At 57.2% G+C, this 17,497-nt stretch overlaps 1 protein-coding gene across 2 annotated transcripts in view; it reads right to left on the reverse strand.

Annotated features, from left to right (window-relative positions):
- The window catches only part of CELSR1 (cadherin EGF LAG seven-pass G-type receptor 1), a 144,682-nt gene that overhangs the window by 82,556 nt on the left and 44,629 nt on the right, over window positions 1-17,497 (reverse strand). For both annotated transcript variants that reach the window (XM_061418859.1, XM_061418858.1), the window contains exon 2: window positions 7,613-8,251. In XM_061418859.1, the coding sequence (XP_061274843.1) occupies window positions 7,613-8,251 (639 nt within the window). The remainder of the gene's footprint in view (window positions 1-7,612; window positions 8,252-17,497) is intronic.

Here is a 17,497-nt window from a genome sequence, read left to right on the forward strand (position 1 = left end):
CTGGGGGGAGGCAAGCCCAGCCCTTGCTCCTGTGGAGCCCGCCTTCCAGGTCTTTCCGCAGAAGCACGCACATCCGACACAGCCTGCACGTATGCGGGAAGACCCTGGCAGGACCCGGCCAAGGAGCCCCGTCTCCCCCAGGACAGCAGGCGGGACGGCCCAGGGAGGCTCCGCCCGAACGTCCTCAGGCCGCTTCGCTCACTGCGGTCGGACACTTCAGTACCGACCTCTGTTTCTCAACAACTCAGGCCCTGCGCCCAGCTCACTGACCCACCTGGACGCCGGCTGGGTGGATGTGGGGAACGCTTGTGTTCCGGTGTCTAAAAAGAAAGTAAACCACAGAGGCCTGTCTGAGTGTCCTCTGGCCCAGCAGCTGCTGGACAAGCAGGTTGATAAGAAGTGGCCGTCACACCGACCCCCAGAAGCCCTGAGGCCAGTGGAACAGCGCCCCTCCACTCCCCAGACCTTACGTTTAAGCCCTAATCCCTGGTCTCGGGAATTAGTCTTCAAACAGGTTCTTGTAGATGGAATCAAGCTGTTGTTATTTAATTGCTCAGTCGTGTCTGACTTTTTGTGACCCCATGGACTGTACACCAGGCTCCTCTGTCCATGGGATTTCCCTGGCTAGAATACTAGAGAGGGTTGCCATTTCCTTCTCCAGGGGATAATCAAGTTAAAGTGAGATTATACTGGATTGATGAAGGCCCTGGTCTCATGACTCAGTTCAATTCACTTTAGTCTCTCAGTCGTGTCCAACCCCGTGGACTGCAGCACACCAGGCTTCCCTGTGTATCGCCAACTCCCAGAGCTTGCTCAAACTCCTGTCCACTGAGTCAGCGATGCCATCCAACCATCTCATCCTCTGTCGTCCCCTTCTCCTCCTGCCCCCAATCCCTCCCAGCATCAGGGTCTTTTCTAATGAGTTGGCTCTTCCCATCAGGTGGCCAGAGTATTGGAACTTCAGCATCAGTCCAATGACTGGTGTCCTTTTAAGATGAGGGGAATCTGGACATGGGGACAGAGCCCCGCAGGGTGGGGTGGGGGAGGCCATATGAAGACAGAGATGGAGCTGTAAGCCAAGGACCACCCGGGCCACCAGAAGCTAAGAAGCGGCAGGAAGGACTGTCCCCCGGAGCAAGTCCCCGCCAACTCCTTGATTTTGGACTTCCAGATACATTTCTGTTACTTTAAACCACCCAGTGTGCGGCCCTGTGACAGCAGGCCCAGGGAGCTAACAGGACCCCGAGGACCATCCTTCTCCCCAGAAACCATCTGGCTGTGCGTGGACACCCCGACCAGTGAGGAAGACGCTAATGCTGTGTGCCAAAAGTCCCAGCTTTGGGGAAAAGAATTCCATGGAAGAGGAAAGGGGCTCTCTGGCCAAATTTATCCTCACCGCAATGCCTCGAATATGATTTTAATGGAAAACAAAGTCTCCCAGAAGTGCAATAATTCCCCAGCTTTACGATAACGCACTCGAGAAATGCCTGCTATCCCCAACCAGGAAGCTGTAGATGCTACAAAGAGAGAAAACTGGAGTAATCCTGAGTATCTGGAAAGTACATCTTCCTAAGAAAGGATTCTGCCTCTGCTTTATTTGAGATTTTAATTATAGGCCAGATAATGATTTTCATTTCGAATGATACTTAACACTCAGGTTTAAGGACTAAATTCAACTTGACGGCGAACTCTTCCAAATGAGCTTTAATCCAGTAAACGGCAATAAGCGCAGCAAACGTATTTCTCTTGTGTCATGTGCCCGTCACCCCCAGGAGGAGGGCACAGCTCAGACGCACGGAGAGCTTTCCGTCTAACACGAGGGCACAGGGTCAGTGCGTCCCGGGAGCGCGGAGATGCCGTTATGGTGATGAGAGATGCCGAGAGAACACTCAGAGGTGGGGTAAGCATCGTTTTTCACAGCAGAATCAGAGAAGCGCCAGAACTGACTTCAGTGTTTTCCCCATGAACAGAAAAGGTGACTCAATTTTTATGTTAACAGTTTCTCTGGCCTTGAACCTACACAAAATACCCTGGCCCTCGGGAGGTCACCCTGGGGACAGTCCAGGCCCCCAGCCTGGGGGAGGTCACTCTGAGGGACAGTCAGAGTCCCAGAAGGGCCCCCCTAGGACAACGGGACGTCCCACCCAGGGGTAGTTAGCACAAAGCTCAAACCCAGCACCACAGAGACGGTACTAAGTGGTCCCTGACCCTCTGATCCCCAATCCAGGCTAAGTCCGCTGGGGCACGCCTTTGATGACACAGGGTCCGGCAGCGTGGACGTCGGGAGCCCAGGGAGAGCCGGGCGCTTCACGCACAGAGCAGGACTATTCGCTGAACCCTCTGAACGCAGAGGAGCGGCCCGGGGTCTAAACATAGAGGCTCAGGAATAAACAGGACCCTCCCCTCGTCCCCCGACATGCACGTGGCTGAGCTGTCCGGGAAAGCCCTCCTTCCCAGCTGACCTCAAAGCTCCCGCCTGCCCTGGTGAGAGGAGCCAGTCTTGCTCCTAGAAGGCCAGCAAGGGGCGGTGTGCTGGGCTGAGGTCGGCGTCCGAGGCTGTGGGGGAGGCTGAAGCTCTGCACCAAAGGGACCCTCTGGGCACCCACCCCACCCCAGGCACCCGTGAAGAGCAGATCGCAGGGGCAGGGCCGGGAGGCTTGGCTTCAGGTTAAATATGAGGCATGGGGTTGGGCAGGGGGCATCCACTGTGAGCCCTGAACAGGCTGAAATGAGAACCCAGGGTGGGGAGGCCAGGTGGGGAGGCTGGGTCGGGCACTGCAATCGGTGCTCAGGAAAGAGACCCCCGGGTCCGCCCGCCCCCCACCAAGCTCTGCATCTGGGTGTCCCTGAACCGGGTGACAGCCGTCCCCACCTCACAGGGTTGTGGCAGGCCTAGTAGACCACAGCCTGGGTGGACACGGTCTCCCCCATGGCAGCGAGGCGCGATCAGGCTGTTTAATTAGGGACACGACACACCGAGGGGCAGCAGGACCCAGGCTCAGAGTCACAGCCCGAGGCTTGCCCTGGCCCCGCCCAGTGGCAAGTCCTCCTGGGCCGGAGGAGTTTGCCTCCCCCTGATGCTTCTGAATTGCGGTGCTGAGTAAGACTCTTGAGAGTCCCTTGGACAGCAAGGAGATCCAACCAGTCCATCCTAAAGGAGATCAGTCCTGGGTGTTCATTGGAAGGACTGATGCTGAGGCTGAAACTCCAGTACTTCTGCCACCTGATGCGGAGAGCTGACTCGTTGGAAAAGACCCTGATGCTGGGAAAGATTGAAGGCAGGAGGAGAAGGGGACGACAGAGGATGAGATGGCTGGATGGCATCACTGACTCGATGGACAAGAGTTTGAGTGAACTCCGGGAGTTGGTGATGGACAGGGAGGCCTGGCATGCTGCGGTTCATGGGGTTGCAAAGAGTCGGACACGACTGAGCGACTGGACTGACCTCGGGAACAGGGGGACACAGTGTGATTCTCCCGCTGCCACCGCTCAGAGACCCTTCGCACTTCACTTGGAACCCTTAGCGCCCTGCATGCAAAAGGTGCTTCTGAACAGATGTTGTGACGTCAATGAAGCAAGAAAAAGGACTCGGTAAAGGTGAATCCGGCCATCCCGCCCTCAAGGGGTCCACAGGGTGGATGAGCCTGAGCTCAGAAGCCAGAGCACCAGCTTCAAATCCTGCCTCACCCTCACCCGGCTCTAGAGCAGGCCCGTTGCCGCCACCAGAACACTCCGGGGAGGACTGTTCTCTGTGGGAGGACCGTTCTCTGTGGGAGACGCCCCATGCCCTGGAGTGCACTGGGAGCACGCCTGGCCTCCAGCCACGGGCACCCCAACCCCCAAGACAACCAAACCATCCTGGGATGTTGTCACGTGTCCCCTGGGGGCAGAATCTCCCCCACAGAGAACCTCTAGATGAGACACTTGAATGTCCTGCACCACAGGCTCTCCAGGTTTCGACTGGGGCCACGGAGCTGCTAGGAGGATCAGGGAAATGGGGTAGACTCGTCTGGAACAGGACAGCACACAGAAGGGCCCACCGAGTACCATCTTCAGGTTGCTGCCCTCCTGAGGGTCGTGGAAATATGCGGCTCACACCCCAAATGAAAGCAGATCGACCAACATGTAAACAGAGGGAGTTTCCAGGGAGATCAACAGTCACTGTTTCAGGAAGCCAGGGACCTCCTGGAAGCTCCCCAGAGCAGGGACAGCACTGGGCTGGAACCCAAGGGCGGTGATGACAGAGAGATGGCAGGTGCGGAGGAGAGGAGGCAGGAGGGATGGGCCACATGCGTGGGGAGTTTAACCAAAACCCAAGTCAAAGCCACGCTCTTCACAGGCCGGAGCGGACAGGGACCGAGATCCAGGAAACCGGCATGCGAGGTCGCCAGGCTGACCTCAACGCCTGCAGTCCTCTGTGCCCGTTCCCTCCAGAGCGGGGCCCCTGAAGACCCCAGCCAGGCCCTCACGCAGAGCTATGACAAGGAGAGATGCCTCCTCCCTAGAAGGACAGGGAACCCTCGCTCCGGGGGCCCTGGAACTTCCTTGAGGCCAAAAGGGACGGAACAAACCCCGGGGAGCCGTCGGGGTATTTTTCCAGCATCAGATTCATGAGCTTTTCCTGAAATTAACTGATACCTTCCTTCACCCAGCTCATCTCCCGTCCGGCAACACAGGAAGCCAGGGTCCTCCGGCGGTCCTGGGCCCCTTCCAGCTTCCCTCCCGCCAGGCCGGAGCTCGCCTTACCCGGGAGCCAGTAATAAAACGCTGGTGACGACAGCACGGCTTTCACCAGGAATAAATGGGCTCAATTACCTCCAGCGAGAGAGCAGGGCTTCAAAGGGAGAGAGGAAGAAAGAGAGGAAGGGGGATGCAGGAGGAGTAATCAGTCTGACTCAGCCTTATCTCGGAGGGAAATGCGTACGACTACTCAGTACCAAGGACGTTCAGATGAGGCCCCTGCCCATCAGGACCTTTCAGCAGCGATGACACACCGGGTCATTCCCGGGCATAATTTCTCTAGAAATGACTCTGGTGATGAAAACGGAACTTGAGAAGTCTGGAAGTCCTTCCCACCAATAGGCTGATGCCTCTGTGGAGAGGACCCAGGGTCCACGGGTCCCCAGTGCCTCTGCTTACCCTGCCCAGACGTGGCCTCAAGCTCACATTTGGGATTTCTGGAGCCCAGGTCTGTGGCTGCGGCTACGAGGCCACGCTGGTCTGCTCAATCAGGACAGAGGACCCCCCACGCTGGCCATCTTCAAGATGAAGCCGCCAGAGTCTGGGGGTGCTTGGAGTGTCCCCCATGTGGCCCCTACCGTCATGTGTCTCCACCAGGGAGACGGCCGATTGCATGGCAACCTTGGGTGGCCCACCCCACTGGGCGGGGCAGGTCTGATGCCTGCGCTGACCGGCATACAGCAGGTACTCAACTAATGCTCATTGAGCTAGCAAATGACTGCTCACTGGCTGACTCCCTGGAGGGCACCAGGCTCTGTCCCAGGGGCCTGGGGCCACGGCTTCTCCGCTGGAAGCAGGAGTCATTGTGGACCCACTCCCCATCTAGGCCATGCGGTGGGGAGGGAGGCAGAGACACCCAGCTTGGCAGGGAGGCGGGGAACATTTCCCCACTGTGTGGAGGGCTGACCACGGCTGGCACAACTGGGCAGGGACTTCGGAACAGGCGAGGAGTGGGAGGGGAGGAAGGGGTGGAGCCCCACCCGCGTGTCCGTGGCACAGCTCCTGGGCACGACGACAGCCCTGATGACTCAGGTGTGGGCTCGGGCCCCGGGGTCCCCTTTACCTTCCCTGCTCATCACCAGATCCCAGGGCAGCCAGGAATTTACAGTTAACAATTGGGAGACCATGGAGAAGAGATGGGCAGGGCCGGACGTGACAGATGGACGGACAGATGGACACAGACGGCTGAGGGGCGCCACGGCGGGCAATCGAGCCTCTCTTGCCACAGAGGTGCCAGCGGGTTATAACCAGGCTGGGCTCAGACGCAGCAGGCCGGGGCGCACGCCAGTTCCCCAGGCTGCCAGACACCGCCTCCTCCAGCAGTGGTTCCTCCTCTTCGGCGCAGAGCACGGCCTGCCTGCCTCCCGCCCCTGGAGTCCCCACCGCAGGCTCATGCTCGTCCTGCTCCGGGAACACCTGCTGTGCCCGTAAGCCCTGGCCGGGGCTCCATCCGGGCCACGCCCCACGTGTGCAGAAACGGTCTCCCCACTGTCTACACCAAACACGCCCACCGAGGACATGGTCCACAGAAGACTCTCAGAGCCTCCTCCGGGCCGAGTCAGGTCCCACCTGACCTCAGAGAACTTTCCAGAAAGACAGACGGTCACCATCTGCCTCAGAACACTTGTTTCTCGAACGGGCGACTGGATTCTACGTGACCACAGCAAGAGTGTGTGTTTCTCGGCTGCTTTCGGTAGGATTTTTGTTTTTAAAAACAACCATCGGCTGCCTTTAGAAAGACTCATTTTGGTGACAGATGAGGATGTCTCAAGCGAAGCGTATATTGGAGGCAGGGAAGATGAGTAATTTCTACAGCGACAACGAGGCATGAAAAAGCCAACGTCATCTTTCCAGATCCCAACAATTAGTGGCTCACTGTTTCTATCCCAGTTATGCTATTTTAATTTTTTTAATATTTATTTATTTGGATCTTTATTGCAGCCCGAAGGATCTTCAGTTGCAGCACGTGGGACCTAGTTCCCTGACCAGGGGTCGAACCTGGCTCCCTGCCCTGGGAGCTCCGAGTCTTACCCACTGGACCCCCAGGGAAGTTCCTATGCTGTTTCACTATAACCAATTAAACTCGAAATCAGGAATGAACTACTTTAAATTCAAAGCCACTTAGGGACTTCCCCTGTGGTCCAGTGGTTAAGACCCCCGCCTTCCAAGGCAGGGGATGTGGGTTTGACCCTTGTGGTCGGGGGAGGGGCAGCTAATTGTGGTCGGGGGGCAGCTAAGATCCTACGTGCCATGTGGCCTAAAAAGGCAAAACATAAAACAGAGGCAATATTGTAACAAACTCAACGGAGACTAAAAATGGTCCACATCAAAAAAAAAAATCTTTAAAAGAAAACGAAGCCACTTAAACAAAACACATGTCATTTCATCTGGGTAGATTTTCAGTGGGCTCTGGTTGCCCAAGCTTCCTCCACTGTCCTTCCAAAGAAAGCGAAAAGTGAAAATGAAGTCGCTCAGTCCGACTCTTTGCGACCCCATGGACTGTAGCCTACCAGACTCCTCCTTCCATGGGATTTTCCAGGCAAGAATACTGGAGTGGGGTGCCATTTCCTTCTCCAGAGGGGATCTTCCCAACCCAGGGATGGAACCCAGGTCTCCTGCATTGCAGGCAGACACTTAAAAGAGGGTGGCTTAAATGGCACGGGTCAGTGGAGACCCCGGAGCTGTGGTCAGGAAGCAGAGCCAACACCCGGGGGCCCGGGGTACAGCCTTTGGCCATGTCCCTCAGGAAGGGAGTGGACGGAGGAAACTTCCAGGCACTCTGACCTGTGAGCTGGAAGCCTGGTGTGAGGCACAGGTGACCGGGGCCTCCCCGCGCCCCCGAGCCCCCCGGGGAGAAGTGGGGGCCCCCTACCTGTGAAGTCCTCCTGACACTCGCACGTGTAGCCACCCTCGCGGCTGCGGCAGCGGCCGTGGGCGCCGCAGGGGCTGGAGTAGCACAGGTCGATCTCGGTCTCGCAGTAGTCGCCGGTGAAGCCAGGCGGGCAGCGGCACCGCAGCCCGTTGACCGGGTGGATGGGCCGGAAGAGCACCGTGGGGGAGCTGATGAAGGGCGCCGAGCTGTCGAACTTGAGCACCGACACGCACTTCATGTAGTTCTCGCACGGCTCCCGCAGGCAGATGTTGTCGTCGAAGGGCAGCACGCGCTGCGTGGACACGGCCGTCAGCAGCGTGCGGTTCAGGTAGATCTGCTCCTGCAGGTCCTCTGACGGGAAGAACTTGTCCCGGACGCCGCCGGGCAGCAAGGCCGAGAAGGTCACGTTCAGGATGTTGGCGCTCACATCCGTGTCGTTCTGGATGTTGAAGACGAAGACGGCGTCCTTGGTGGTGGACAGCACGGCGGCCACGCCCTCCACGAAGCGCGACAGCAGCGGGGACAGGAACCGCTCCTGAGACATGTTCTCCAGACGCACGGTGATGCTGTTGGTCAGCATGTCGTCCGTGATGACCGTGACCCGCAGGGTGCAGAGCGCCACCACGCTGTGGATGCCGTCTGTGAGACAGAAGGTGGGGGGTCATTCAGAAGCCCGCCTGCCCGGTCCCCTCGCCCGGCACCCCCGAGCCCCAGGCCCCTGCCCACTCGTGACCACGACCTTGACCCCACATCCCAGGGCCTGCTTCCCTCCTCCCCCAGCACTCGGCTTCTGAAAGGACAGCTCCCGTCACGCCCATCAAGCTCAGAAGCCCCCAGGGGAGCCGCCCCCCCAGCTCATCAGGGCATCTCAACCCTCACCACACAACCCAGCCCTCACTGCCTGAGACTCTGGCCTCACACACTTTCCTCCAGACGCGGGGGGACACCGAGACCCCGTTCTCCCTGCTCTCTCCTCTCTCTGCACCTGCTCTAGCCACCCACCCACCCCCCCAGCCCAGCTCAGAGCCCACGGTGTCCAGCACGGTCCCCGCCCAGGTACGGCCTTGACCTCTGCTGCGCTGACGGCCTCTCTCTTCCTGGCTGTGTCCTGCTCATCTAAACACACCCGTGCGTGCTCAGTCGCTTCAGTCGTGTCTGACTCTGCAACCCCGTGGACTGCAGCCCGCCAGGCTCCTCCGTCCGTGGGATTCTCCAGGCAAGAATACTGGAGTGGGTTGCCATGCCCCTGTCCAGGGGATCTTCTCGACCCAGGGACTGAACCCATGTCTCTTACGTCTCCGGCACTGGCAGGCAGGTTCTTTACCACGGGCGCCACCTGGGAAGCCCAGCATCCAGGAGAAGCTCACCATGTGTTGCTTTAGGAAGACACAGGAGAACACGGCCTCTCAGCCAACACAAATGACCACTAACGAAGCGAGGTCCTCAGGAATTGGTGGCCAGAGACGGCGGAGGGTTTGGGTCACCAGGCTGAGCAATGCCCCAGGTTCCCAGCCCAGAACCAGGCGGGCTGTCCAGCGGCTGCCCCAGGAACTGGCTCCGGCCACGATGGCCACAGGGCAGCTCCGTCACCTCCAGGGCAGCCCTGAGGTGCAGCCACAATGCTCAGGGACCTCCACCTGCTCCCGTCCACCGCCCACACCACGTGCTCTGGGGCCCGAGAAACACCTGGCCAAATTCTCATCCCTGTGACTCAGCTCGGCTCTGGGTCCCGGCAGCCCAGACGGATGCCCCACAATGCAGGTGCAGCCTGTGCCCTGCGTGAGCACCCCCGCCCCGGTTCCCTGGGGCATCTGGGCAAGCTCTGAGCCCCCGGCGGGCCCCACCCTCCCAGAGCTGGAGCTGGGCTGTGCCCCCGGACGGTCAGGGGCCAGGGACCACCTTCCGGCCCAAGCCTGGGAAGCCCCAGACCCCCGAGAGGATGCGGTGAGGTGACAAGGCCTGGAGACCACCCTGTCCCTCTGGACCCGGCACAGCCGCCACCACACTCAGCTTGCCGGGAGCCCTTAGAAGGCACGGCAGGCACAGCATGGGAGCTTCTGCCCTGGGACGGGTTTCCTCAGACACCCAGGAGCCAGAAGCCACTTGTGGGGAACCCTGAGTCACAAACCTGTCCAGACAGCAGAGAAACGTAACCGCTGCAGAAGTCACAACACGTTCGGGTGCAAACCTGAGACTCCCAGGGATTCTAAGAGAAGCCGGCATTACCCCATTTGACAGGCGAGAAAAACTGAGACCCTGGGAAGCCAAGTCTCACACCTGAGAACTCACGCTTGGTGGAGGGGCCCCCGGCTCCCCCAGTAACCACACCCACCGCCTAGCAGGTCAGGCAGTGAACGCCCTCTGACGGCTCCACCTGGTCCTCACGATAACCTGGAAAGGCTGACTTTTTTTCTTTTCGGCCGTGCTGCTCTGCTTTCGGGATCTTAGTTCCCTGACTAGGGACTGAACCCAGGCCGCTGGCAGTGGAAACATGGAGTCCTAACCACTGGACCGCCAGGGAAGCGCCCACACACATTACGGTCCTTATGGTCCTGCGTGGTCCATCCTCACCACCCTCCCTTGTCTTAAAGACACCCCCCTGCCCCAGGGCCCCTGCGCGCCACATCTTCTGCCTGGAACACGGCGTCCTTGTCGCTGGTAGCTGCTCCCTGGGCCACCCGGGACTCAGCGGCAAGACCCCCATCAGAGGGGCCTTCCGCGTCCCCCGACTCATGCTCTGCCACACCCCCACTTTAATTCCCGCACAGGAGCGGCCGCGGCCTGATTTATTTGTTCATGTCCGTTCTTCCCCCAGTGAAGTCGTGAGGACCAAGAACCTGTAGGTCTTGTTCCTGCTGCACCTGTCACTTCTACAGCGGTCCCCGGCACTCAGAGGCCGCTGGACAAACATTCGGGGGAAGGTGGGAGGGGGCAGCAGAGGGGGGAAGGGAAAAACCTTGTCCAGCGGCATCTCTTTAACCCCAAGACTGACATTAGCACCAACAGTTTCAGAGACTTCATTTTTCCATCCAAGCTATTTTTCTGCGGGTGTTTCTTTTCTCTCTCTTTTTTTTTTTTTTTTGCAAAGGCCCAATGTAATAATACGAGACATAGGATATTCTTTCCTGGTAGCACTTGTTATGAAACATCCTTTTAATCTTAAACCACACACAGATGGGTTCTGGTCCGAGATTTGAGGGTCATGCTGCTTTTAAGCTCAAAAGCTCAGGCCATCTGGATGTGCTCTGAGCTGTCCTGCCCTCTCCCTCCCAGGGGTCCAGGGCTCAGACCCTCCCACAGGGAGCCCAGGAGGGCAGAGCATGAAGGAACGTCCAGGATCAAAGAGCCAGGTTATGACCAGAAAACAGCACTGAATATTAACTCACGTCAAAGGTGCTGGCAAGTAAAATACGCACCTTACTGTTAATCTTATCATTAATTTATTTCAAGACCATGGACCATCCTGGACAACCAGGTCCTGGAGACAATGAATTTGCTCTGAGTTTACATCATCTGGGTTGGATTTCTGAGTCTCCAGGAGCACAAACCCGACTGCCCATCAACAGGGAGCCACAAAATAAAAGGACGGCTGTCCGCACCGTGCAGCTCAGCTCAGCCACACCCACTGGGTGACATCCCTCTCCACGGGCGTCAGGGCAGACCCAGACAACGTGAAGTTAGGGGGCAAAAGCAAGTCACTCTTCACACAACACACGTTTACACGCAAGCCCAGAGAGCCAGTAGCATGGGGAGCAAAAACTTCAGCGCTGACAGGGATTCTGTCTGAATTTGTTTTTAAATCAAAAACTTTTTTAGTTTGTTTTTAAATTTTAAGGAAAACTTTTATTTTAGAGTAGCTTTAGTTTACAGAAAAATTGCGCAGACAGTGCAGAGAGGTCCTGTATACCGAGCATCCAGTGTCCTGTTATTCAGGAGCTCAGTTGAGTCCAACTCTCTGTGACCCCATGGACTGCAGCACGCCAGGCCTCCCTGTCCATCACCAACTCCCGGAGCTTGCTCAAACTCAAGTCCATCGAACCGGTGATGCCCTCCAGCCATCTCATCCTCTGTCATCCCCTTCTCCTCCCGCCTTCAATCTTTCCCAGCATCAGGGTCTTTTCCAGTGAGTTGGCTCTTCGCATCAGGTGGCCAAAGTACTGGAATTTCAGCTTCATCGTCAGTCCTTCCAGTGAATATTCAGGACCCAGTTACTCCCACAGTTAATTTTATTATCACACTGTGTGGGGTGTGTATTTGAATGAAGCGAGATGGACACACTGTTCACCGGAGCCCGCACTCCCCTGTCCTTTCTTCGGTTTCGCCTCCTGTCCTCGGCGTCCCAGGACCGCATAAGACGTGTAGGCGGCCCGTCCCCTGCTCCTCCGGCTGTGACGGTTTCTCAGACTTTCCTTGTTTGGATGATCTTGACTGTTTGCAGAAGCTCTGGTCAGGAATGTCGCTGATGTTCAGGGGCCTTTCACCTGCTCCTGCCTGAGCAGCCGTCCAGTTGATCACTCAGAAGCCTGTTTCGTTTGGGAGAACAGGGAACTCCCCCAGGACTCCCCGGGCCTGAGCTGCAGCCCTTCGTCCAAAGCTGCAAACAGCGCCAGAACCAGGGCCTCCAAGCCGGGAGGGCGCAGGGCTTTCGCCAGCTCAGCCGGGCCCCTCGCGGTCCCTGAGTCACAGAGAAGAGACAGAGGAGAAGGGCCTCGGGGCCAGTGCACCCACCAGTGGGCACCGCCCACAAACCCCAGAGACCGCAGGCGAGGGGGCCTCGCAGGTCTTCATGGAGGGAGGGGCCCGTCCACGAGCCCGGCTCTGGTCAGGGGGCAGCCGTCGTCCACAGTCTAGACCCTGGGCTCGCTCAGCCCCGCGTGTCTCAGTGCCCACGGAGCCGGGGGCCCTCAGTGGGCAGGGGACAGAGCTGGGCTGGCTAAAGGTAAGACAGGAAGGCCCCAGGAGGCCGGGGCGTGGGGTTAGATGGTGGAGGGCAGCCGCCTTCCCAGCACGGAGTGTGGAGAAGGCAGGAAGGCCCAGATGGCTGCGGCCTCAGGACGCAGGTGTGTCCAGACGGCCGCCCCGCAGCCTGGGACTCAGAAAACACCAACCCTCTCTGTGCGGAGGCCGGAAGTCCAAGGTCAAGGGTCAGCAGCGTTGGTTCCGCCCAGGGGCTCAGAGGGATGACCGGTCCCTTGGTGCTGACCTGGCATCCGGTGCCTGCCAGCAGTCCTCAGCCTGCAGACACCTCTGCCTCACGTCACGCTGTGGGTCGTGTGTCCAGATTCCCCTCTTAAAAGGACACCAGTTGCTGGATCGGGACCCACCCGAGTCCAGGAGGACCTCCTGACCGTGCTTAGCTTCATCGTACCCGCACAGGTCCAGCTACATCACCAGATCATCAGGTGAGGCCAACACACCCGACACTCGTCAGGAAACACCCGGCCTCACGAGGCACAAGGATCGGGGAGACCTTACAAAGGAGGGGGTCCCGGCACAGGTATGAGACGGAGGAACCTGAGGACAGAGCGCTGAGCAAGAGGGACCAGACACAAAAGCGCAGATGCCGTGTGAGCCCAGGGACACGGGGCAGCCAGAGCGGCCGAGCTCACGGAGACGGAGCAGACGGTGGGTGTCGGGGGCCGGGGGGCGGCTAGCGTTTAAGCGGGACAGGGTCTCAGCTGCGCAAGATGAACACGTCCTGGAGACGGACGGGCTGACGGTCACACAACGGTGTGAGTGGACTTAATGCCGTGGACCTGTACACAGAAAAATGGTTGAACGACAGCCTTTATGTTATAAATTTTACAGTTTGAATAAGAAAGATGAATACACAAACAAACAGGAAGGATGAAGAAATGAACAAAGAAACAGCCAAGATCCCAAAGCTGCCTTCTCCTCTCACTCCCACTTTTATTTTTTACTGTAAAGCTTCCTGATACGGGATAACTCTGATTCAGGGACGCCCTCTCCTAATTTCGTGTGTGAACGAAGCTCCTGTCCCAGGGTCGAATTCAGCATCCACAATATCGAGTTATCCCATGAAACAGCGCGTTGTGTCCATGCCGGACAGAACCTTCTGGAAGGCTGAAATCGTACCAGGCCCCACTACCTCCAGGAAGGCTTCTCACAGCTCCCAGCCGCCACTCTGACCCTGGGCTACAGAAGCTGGGAGCTGAGACGCATTCTTGTCAACATAAGCACTTTCACCTAAGAGTCAAGGATTGGTTCCTCAGAAAGTTAAACATGTAATTGACACCTGACCCCGAATCCTACTCCGAGGGGAAATATAAAATAAATGAAAACATATATCCACACAAAATCTTGTACGTGGTCCTTGGCGCAGCCGACGACGATTCACAAGAGCCAGGAAGTGGAAACCCACGTGCCCATGGACTGATGCATCCTATCTAAACAAGATGTGGTCCAAGAAAAGAAACTAGAAACTAGATGCGGTGCCTCCATATGACGAACTCAGACACAGGGAGACAAAGAACTGACAACCTCAGAAACACGCTCAGGGAAGGAAGCCCGTCTCAGACGCATACACTACAATTTCACACGCATGAACTGTCCAGAACACGTAAATCCATGATAATAGAAAACAAATGGGGCTGCCAGGGACGGGCGTGGGGCCTGCTGGTGGGTGTGGGTGTCCCTGGGGTGATGGAAATATCTGGGGACTAGACAGAGGGGTGGTTGCACAACACCCTGAGCGTACCAAATGCCACTGAGGCGTCCACTTTGAAACGGCTCATTCTACGACGTGATGTGAATGCCGCCTCAATAATTAAAAAGGAAAAAAGAGTTAAGGATTCACCCTATAAAGAGTATAGTTTTATCTTGCATGAGATTATCCAAAAGGAAAGAAATTATTTTAAAAGGCATTGTGGAGCCTCCCTCGCAATCCAGTGGGTTAGGACTCTATACTTCCCCGGAGCACAGGTTCGATCCCTGGTCAGAAAACTAAGATCTGGCAAGCAGTGCAGCCAAAAAAAAGAAAAAGGCATTGTAAGAAGGATTTTCTTAAAACTAACTGATGAACTGAGTCAGAGGAGATGAGCCGACAGCGGGGAGCAGAAGCTTTGACAGAGCTGGGAGCCACGTTCTGACCCATGGTGACGGTGAAAACACAAGTTCCCGCTCAGGCCAGGCCGGCTGTTTACACTGTCAACTGAACGTTGCGAAAGAGACCAGCACACACCCTCAGTGAAAACACAGCGGCAGCCCCGGCTCCGACGGGGCCTCGTGGCGCGTCTGTCAGGGACCGCTGTTGCTCCTGGGTTTTGTTTTATTTCCAGCAATGGCTGAACAATGCGTAGCCTCGCTGGCTGAACAGGAAGCCAGCAGTCAGATCCTCCCACACTCCTCGCTGGGGACAGAGGCTGTGTTACGTTTCGGGGGAGAAAGGCAGAGAAGCAGGGCCTTCAGCATCTGGCTGGGCCCCCGCACCGTGGGCAGCCCGCGGACACTAAGGGTAGGGGTGGGTAACTTGCGGCTGGGGGCCGGCCCGGGCGCTGAGGGTGCGACACAGCACTCCCAGGCCAGGTGGTCACCCACCCCTGAGCAGCCCCAAACACAAACGACTCCAGACCTCTGCAGACGTCCACGGGGGCAGAATCACACCCAGGTGACAGCCCTGCTCTGGGAGACCACACGGAGGTTTCTGGACTCTTCTTCGGCTTGAGATTGGTGGTGAGACCCGGGAGCTGGGCGTCAGGCAGGACGGCCCAGGGGCTCCATGCTTCCAGCAGTGCGGTGGGGCTTCCCTCCACCGTCGGGGCCAACGTGGAGTCAGTCCGGCCTCACTCTGCCCTGCCAGAGCCAGACAGGCCACTCTTGTGTCCCGTCCTAGGAAATCGGCCAAAGCTCCCCCACGACAAAGACTCAGGTCCAAATGGATTTCAAAGAACTAGTGACTCAAACGCACTCCTTCTTATAGCTGAGTAACATCCCACTGTGTATAGCACAACTTCCTTATCCACTCATCGGGTGATGGACACCCAGGTTGCGTCTGTGTCCTGGCTGTTGTAAACGGGGCTGCAATGCACATTGGGGTACACGTGTCTTTTTCAACTCTGGTTTTCTTCAGGGTATGTGCACTTGCAGGTCAGCAAAGGAGACACAGACATTTTAGACACAGTGGGGGAAGGAGAGGGTGGGAAGATTCGGAAGAACAGCACTGAAACCTACACGTTACCACGAGTAAAACAGACTGCCAGTGGGAGCTCGATGTACGACGTGGGGACCCAAAGCCAGCGCTCTGTGGCAACCTGGAGGATGGGGTGGGCAGGGGGCGGGGGGGTCAGGAAGGAGGGACACACACACACACCTAATGCTGATCCACGTTGATGTACGGCAAAACCACCACAGTATTGTAAAGTAGTTATCCTCTGATTTTAAAAAATTGGGGGGAAAAAAGAACTGGTGAGTGCCCTGCCCTGCCTGGCTCCGAGCTGAGCAACGGCCTCCAGGGTGATCAGGGTGACATGGCCCCGGCACCTGCTGAGGGTCACTCACATGTCCTGCGGCCCCAGGCAGGTCAGCTCGAGACTACAGTGGGCAGTAAAGATGAAACTGTTAACCCAGTTAACTGTTAACTGTTAACCCTGCAGGCTGCTGAGCCCAGGGGCGCTGCCCGGGCCTCTTCAGTCACTGCAGTTAGCGAGCAGCCCACAGGCAGTCCGGGAGGTTCCAAAGAAGCAGGAGACCCAAGAAGCCTCTGGGCAGGAGACGTGGGCCCCAGTGGCGATCCTGGGGGACAGGTGAGGAGGGGACCCCCTGCTGTTATTCGGCACTGTAAATCTTTGTCTGTGGCTTTGCGTGGTGGGCAAAATAATGCTTCACCTCCCCAGATGAGGCCCAGTCCAGAGGCCCGGAACCGGAACCCGTGAGTGTGTCACGCTACGTCACGAAGGGTCGGGCTGCTGATAGGCTGACCCTGGAACAGGGAGACCATCCAGGTGGGCCCAGTGTGACCACAGGGCCCTGAGAAGCAGAAGAGAAGGCAGTGAGAGAAAGGCACAGGGATGCCGCACCCCCTCAGGGAGGGGGCCCGAGCCTGCGGTGGGGGCGCCTCTGGCTGCTGGAGGAGCCGGGCGGAGGGTTCCCCCTGGGGCATCTAGACAGGAGCGCAGCCTGCCACAACCCGGTTTCTTCCCAGTGAGACTGTGCCGGACTCCTAACCCAGCGAACTGAGCAAGGATACATCCAGGTCGTCTCCAGCTACCATACTTGTGGTCATTTGTTACAGAAACCGTGAAAGATTCCATCCTGTGAGGTTACCGTAACCTTGACACCAGCGTCAGACAAGGAGAGGGCTTCCCTGGCTCAGGGGTTAAGAATCCTCCTGCCAATGCAGGAGACAGGAGAGCGAACCCTGGCCCAGGGAGACCCTACGTGCCGCAACCAAGACCCTACGTGGAGCAACTAAGAGGGTGAACCACCAACTCCCGAGCCTGAGCTCTAGAGCCTGGGAGTCACAACTGCTGGGCTCTCACACCCTAGAGCCTGTGCCCCTAAGGAGGAGCCCCCGCAAGGAGGAGCCCCCGCAAGGAGGAGCCCGTCAAGCAACGAGAAGAGCCCCTGTTCTCCACAACTAGAGAAAAGCAACGAAGACCCAGCACAGCCAAAAATAAACAAACAAAACTATATAAAAAAAAAAGACAGAAATCAGACAAGGAGAGCACTGGAAAGAAAAAGTACAGGCCACACCACTCATGGACAAAATGTAGTAACCCTTTAAAAAGGAAACGAAAACGAAACTTAATAATTATTAAAAATAAAGCAGAAAGCGAAATCTAATAATTATTGAAAATAAAACAGAAAACAAAATCTAATAGTTATTAAAAATAAAACAGAAAACGAAATCTAATAATTATTAAAAAT

This window comes from Bos javanicus, chromosome 5, assembly GCF_032452875.1.
Source record: "Bos javanicus breed banteng chromosome 5, ARS-OSU_banteng_1.0, whole genome shotgun sequence".
In the NCBI taxonomy this organism is placed as follows: Eukaryota; Metazoa; Chordata; class Mammalia; order Artiodactyla; family Bovidae; genus Bos; species Bos javanicus.